Consider the following 3,632-nt stretch of genomic DNA (forward strand, 5'->3'; position numbering starts at 1 on the left):
CAATTCTGTCCTCAAACAGATCAGATGCCCCCCCCCCCCCCCCCCCACAGAGGTGGAACAGCCACACCCATGTGTGCTTTAGTAATGACTGTAGATGTAAGATAGAATAATATCACTGAACCTGGGAAGAAGTGTTCAACCTGAAAAGCTGAGTTTGCTCAGTGATGTTCAGCACAGGTAACGTCACCTGAGACAGAAGGAACGGAAGGAAAGAATCCAGGAAAGCCCCCCAATACTTTGTAGAGGAACTCTGGTTGTCAGCGACAGAGGTCAAAGGTTTCCTGTAGGTTTTCACCAGGCGTCCACACACTGCAGCTGCTCTTTTGGTCCATTCTCCCATGCAGATCTCCTCAAGAGCTGTGAGGTTTATAACGCAGAATGTCAACAGATTCTCTAAAGGACGGAGCTCCAAAGGCTGGTTTGACCGTTCCACAACCTTGAAAAGCTTCTCATGGAGCCCCCCTCTTTTGGCCCGGCTGATGTGTTTCGTCATCTTCATCACCCTGGCTTATGGAAGGTCTTCTGTCAAAATCTCTAGATTCTGTCCTTCTTTCCTTCAGTGGTCCCAAAGTATGATGCCCCCCCACTGTAGGTATGGTGTTCCTGAAATCCACCTTCAGTGTAAACAGTTGATCTCTTCCTCATAGGTTAGTCCAGTCCAGTCTGGTTCAGGTCGATCACTTTGTCCCTGGTGTCCTTCGACAGCTCTTTGCTGGGGGGGGGGGGTCCTGACTGTTTCAGGGTGTCTTTATACAGATATCCAGCTTCAGGTGACATGAATGCAGGTTACTTCTGAAAGGAGTAACAGGTCTGTGAGGAAGAGAATTCTTGTTTTCTGCACAAAAATCTCAATCAATTCTTCAAAATCAGCCGATCCTCTCTTGACATTCTGCAGCTGCCGTCTTTTCATGGGGAACGTGACAGACCTCTCATCTTCTTCAATGTGATAACTTGTCCCGTAAACCCCATCTGCACGCTGAGCGTTCTCAACGGGACTCCTTTGTTTTCTCGCTGCAGAAAAAGATTGACCCCTTTGTGAGCACTGTGCACCTGCCCCACCCCTTCAAGACGGCCATCAACAGGGTTTTGGTCTTTACCGAGGTAAACGGCTGTTCTTCCTTTAATGTATGAAGTCGGAGCCTTTTTCCTAACTTGTTTTATGGGGGGGGTTCTGCTTTTCCCTGCAGGATCCAAATCAAGCCAGAGAGGCCCAGGAAAACGGAGCTGCCGCTGCCGGGGGGGCGGAGCTAATCCAGCAGGTGAGCTCCTCCAATCGACTGTTGAAAGTGAAGGTTGTTACCTGTGAATGGAAGTGGTTGACGGAGAAGACTGGAACCTCCGGAAAACGTCTTCCAAAGATCAGAAATGACGACGTGACACCACAGCGCCGTCATGTCTGCCTCATGAGCTCCGTGACATCACTGATACAGTTTGACCTCGGTAAAGAACGGCGGTGACCATGCTGTGGTTTTCTGGCCTCTTCAGGTTTCTATTGTTCAGGTCCAGTAAAGACCGAGCTGTAATTTGTAAATGTACGTGAAAATGAGAATTCAGAAGTCAAACATCTGTGAAACAAAAACCTCTTCAGGGTTTTTTCCCCATAACGCTGATGTTGACCTGTTGACCTGTGGTCTTTCTGCTGTCCCTCCTCCAGGTCCTGGAGGATGAGATCTCCGCTGACTTCTACCTCGCTGTTCCTGAAATCCTGCCCAAACTTTTACCGCTAAAGAACAAACTCAGGAAGAAGTTTCCAAAGAGCAAGAGGGGTGAGCGGCGCTGCCTTCTGCTGTCCCTCGGTCCACCTCAGGAGGGAAACAGGAGACATTCAGAGACGGACACAGCGTTAAGACCGTCTCTCTTCCTGTCTGCTCTCAGGAACCGTCAGCACCAACATTCCCAAGACGCTGGAGCTCTTTAAAACGGGACACGAATACCTGGTGGAGAGCGACTGCTACATCCGAACGCAGATAGCCACGGTACGGGGTGGAGGGGAGGGCTTCATCTGTGTGTGTGCGTGGTGAGGGGTGTGTTTATGCACGTGTGTTGGACCTGACAGCAGAGTTGGCTGCAGATGCAGAAAAGGTCTGAAGGTTTTCAACTTTCTCTGTGAAGCTCAACATGACAACAGAGCAGATCTCTGGCAACCTGCAGACGGTCCTGATGGATGTGTGCTCACACCGACCGCCCAGTGCAGGTATGTGCACGCAGAGACATGCACGCACGCACGCAGAGACATGCACGCACGCACGCAGAGACATGCACGCACGCACGCAGAGACATGCACGCACGCACGCAGAGACATGCACGCACGCACGCAGAGACATGCACGCACGCACGCAGAGACATGCACGCACGCACGCAGAGACATGCACGCACGCACGCAGAGACATGCACGCACGCACGCAGAGACATGCACGCACGCACGCAGAGACATGCACGCACGCACGCAGAGACATGCACGCACGCACGCAGAGACATGCACGCACGCAGAGACATGCACGCACGCAGAGACACGCACGCAGAAACATGCACGCAGGGACATGCACGCACGCAGACACGCACACAGACACGCGCACGCAGACACGCGCACGCAGACACGCGCACGCAGACACGTGCACGCACACGCAGAGACATGCACGCACACGCAGAGACATGCACGCAGAGACATGCACGCGCACGCAGAGACATGCATGCACGCAGACACGCACACGCAGAGTCATGCACGCGCACGCAGAGACATGCACGCAGAGACATGCACGCACACGCAGGGACATGCACGCACACACAGGGACATGCACGCAGAGACATGCACACACACGCAGGGACATGCACGCACACGCAGGGACATGCACGCACACGCAGACACGCACACGCAGAGACATGCACGCACACGCAGAGACATGCACGCACACGCAGAGACATGCACACATACACAGGGACACGCACGCAGAGACATGCACACACACGCAGGGACATGCACGGACACTCACTGACAACCAAGCAGGGACATGACCTGTGTTTAGGGAAGCAGACACATGAAGTTTGTCCCTTTTCCCCACCCTTAAACACATTTTCTCTCTCTCTTCTGGCTCAGGGCCCTTCATCGAGCGGGCGATCATGGCCAGTCACACCAGTGAGGCTGTCTGGTTCCACCATGAGGATGTTTTACCACACCTGGGGCAGGAGGGGGGCAAATGAGATGTCTGCAGATTGTGGCTGAAAGTTGGACTCAATAAAGCTGCTGCTGTGTGATTTCTCAGCATTTGTCCCTGTTTTACCATAAATCCCAGAAAGAGAAGGGGAGAGGTGACCCCACCCTGACAGATATTCAACCTTCTGTCTGTTCCTGCTGTGACTGCATGTTCCGGTGTGCAGGCAGTCTGGGACGGGGCTGTACACGCTCTGATGCAGCTGTGGGCCTCTTGTGATGCTCTTTAGAGTGTACATCCACACAACAACCACCCCCCCCAGATGACTGGTGGGGCCCCCGACAGCGCCAGGGGACCCCGTGTCCAACTGAGCAGTGATGGAACATTTTAGTAGCCGAGTGCTCAGATGTAGGGAACCCCGCCCACAACCTGGGGGCACGAGCCACACAGCTCAGATGTTACGGACTCCCCCACCCACAGAAA

General features: G+C 53.5%; 1 protein-coding gene across 2 annotated transcripts in view; it reads left to right on the top strand.

Annotated features, from left to right (window-relative positions):
* mrpl1 (mitochondrial ribosomal protein L1) overlaps positions 1-3,259 on the top strand; it is a 6,899-nt gene extending 3,640 nt beyond the window's left edge. For both annotated transcript variants that reach the window (XM_004084736.3, XM_023958910.2), the window contains exons 4-9: positions 1,018-1,101; positions 1,188-1,259; positions 1,655-1,766; positions 1,876-1,976; positions 2,113-2,194; positions 3,095-3,259. In XM_004084736.3, coding sequence (XP_004084784.1) covers positions 1,018-1,101; positions 1,188-1,259; positions 1,655-1,766; positions 1,876-1,976; positions 2,113-2,194; positions 3,095-3,198 — 555 coding nt within the window. In that variant the 3' untranslated portion in view covers positions 3,199-3,259. The remainder of the gene's footprint in view (positions 1-1,017; positions 1,102-1,187; positions 1,260-1,654; positions 1,767-1,875; positions 1,977-2,112; positions 2,195-3,094) is intronic.
* The last annotated feature ends 373 nt before the right edge of the window (positions 3,260-3,632 follow it).

The sequence above is a fragment of the Oryzias latipes genome, chromosome 9 (assembly GCF_053564925.1).
Source record: "Oryzias latipes strain Hd-rR chromosome 9, Olatipes_Hd-rR_3.1".
NCBI classification, from domain to species: domain Eukaryota; kingdom Metazoa; phylum Chordata; class Actinopteri; order Beloniformes; family Adrianichthyidae; genus Oryzias; species Oryzias latipes.